The 1610-nt window shown below is 35.3% G+C and overlaps 1 protein-coding gene across 1 annotated transcript in view; it reads left to right on the forward strand.

Annotated features, from left to right (window-relative positions):
- C2CD5 (C2 calcium-dependent domain containing 5) overlaps positions 1–1343 on the forward strand; it is a 113960-nt gene extending 112617 nt beyond the window's left edge. Inside the window, exon 26 of the mRNA XM_012640976.1 lies at positions 626–1343. Within this exon, the coding sequence (XP_012496430.1) occupies positions 626–757 (132 nt within the window). The 3' untranslated portion in view covers positions 758–1343. The remainder of the gene's footprint in view (positions 1–625) is intronic.
- The last annotated feature ends 267 nt before the right edge of the window (positions 1344–1610 follow it).

The raw sequence follows: 1610 nt of genomic DNA on the forward strand, positions 1-1610 counted from the left end.
GATAGAGCTTTAGATCATTTATTTTTATTTGTGTATAGTATTTCAGGCATGAATATTCCACAGTTCATTTTCATTTCCCTTTTGGTGGACATTTAGGTTGATTCCACTATTTTGCTGTTATAAACATGCTGCAGTGAAAAGTCACATGTTAATCTTTGTTGTGTACATGTCCAAGATTTCTCTGGGGAATATACATTAAATACGGAATTGGTGGATCACAGAGTGTGATCTGCTTTAAGAGATATTTCCAAATTACTTTCCAAAGTGGTTGCACTTCCCCCTACAGTGTTAAGGGTGTTGCTCTTGTCCCATGTCTTTGCCAACACTTGCTAATACCCAACTTTGACATTTTTCCCCCAATGGTCTCCCGTTGTCATTTTAATTTGTATATCTCTGATATTAGTGGGCTCAAATATTTTTTCATATGTTCATGGGCTTTTTGAGTTTCCTCTCCTGTGAACTGCCCTCTTACCTTTTTCTCGTTTTTTTGTTGGGTTGTCTGTGTTTATCCTAATGATTTATAAGCCTGTGCTTTTGGGGCTGTACAACACTGCCCCTTGTGTAAAGAAGAGCATGAGCATGTCGTTGAATGTACCTGAACCTGTCTTGTTTGTTGTTCTTACAGGCACAGTGTCTTATAAATGTAAGTGGTGACGCAGTGGTTTTTGTTCGTGAATCCGATTTAGAAGTGGTACCAACCCAGCAGCCTGCTGCCAACTGCCACCCATCATGTACTGAAGGAGAAGTTACAACCTGAAGAAAATTAGAAAGAAAGAGCTCAACCAAGTGAAAATCATCTGTCTCCATTGTTGTGTCATTAATTGCCTTTGTAGACTTAACATTGAACTTAATTTAAGATAATTAAGAAAACTGAGTGATTTGATTTGTCTGGAGTCTCTTGGAGGCATAAGAATTTTCTAATCTTGATGCTTGACACTTTGTTTGCCTAGTCTAGAGAGACAGGCCCTTGGAATCTTCACCATTCAGTAAGTTAAGGTAAATTTCTAAGAGAACTGTCTCAAAGATGGAAGCTATTTGTAATTTATATTGATTTTAATAAAATCATAATTTAAAAGGTGAAATGGGAAGATTATCAAGAATCTAGGATAGCGACCCTAGTTTAATTTAGAAAAACTAAGCAAGGAACCGACAAATTGTTAATTAGTAAGCAACCCGATTTGAGAAATGTATGGGGAAAATGGAGAAACGTTTTTAGAAAATTAACGTATGGGTTTCTTAATGTGTGTTATGTTGATGGGGAATTCAGTAACAACTGAAAGGGAAAAATGCTTCAGCCATCATTTGAAAAGCAGTAAAAATTCTGCAACTCGTATCCATGATACATGCTAGTTACTAACAGAAGAGGTAATTTATCATAGCCAGTGTCCTTTCATTGAAAGTTTTAATATCTCTAAGGAAGGAAAAAAAATATTATATAATTTTACAACTGGCCACATTTGAGTTAGTATTTAATTTGTCTAGAAGAGGCTTGGCTTCAACTGAAAGAAAATGTCAGTGAATTTTGTTGAAGTAGTAAAAACACAGTTGATCTAGTGGGAACATAAAATTATTTTTTAATACATGCTAGTTACTAACAGAAGAGGTAATTT

This window comes from Propithecus coquereli, unplaced genomic scaffold (assembly GCF_000956105.1).
Source record: "Propithecus coquereli isolate 6110/MARCELLA unplaced genomic scaffold, Pcoq_1.0 Scaffold16, whole genome shotgun sequence".
NCBI classification, from domain to species: domain Eukaryota; kingdom Metazoa; phylum Chordata; class Mammalia; order Primates; family Indriidae; genus Propithecus; species Propithecus coquereli.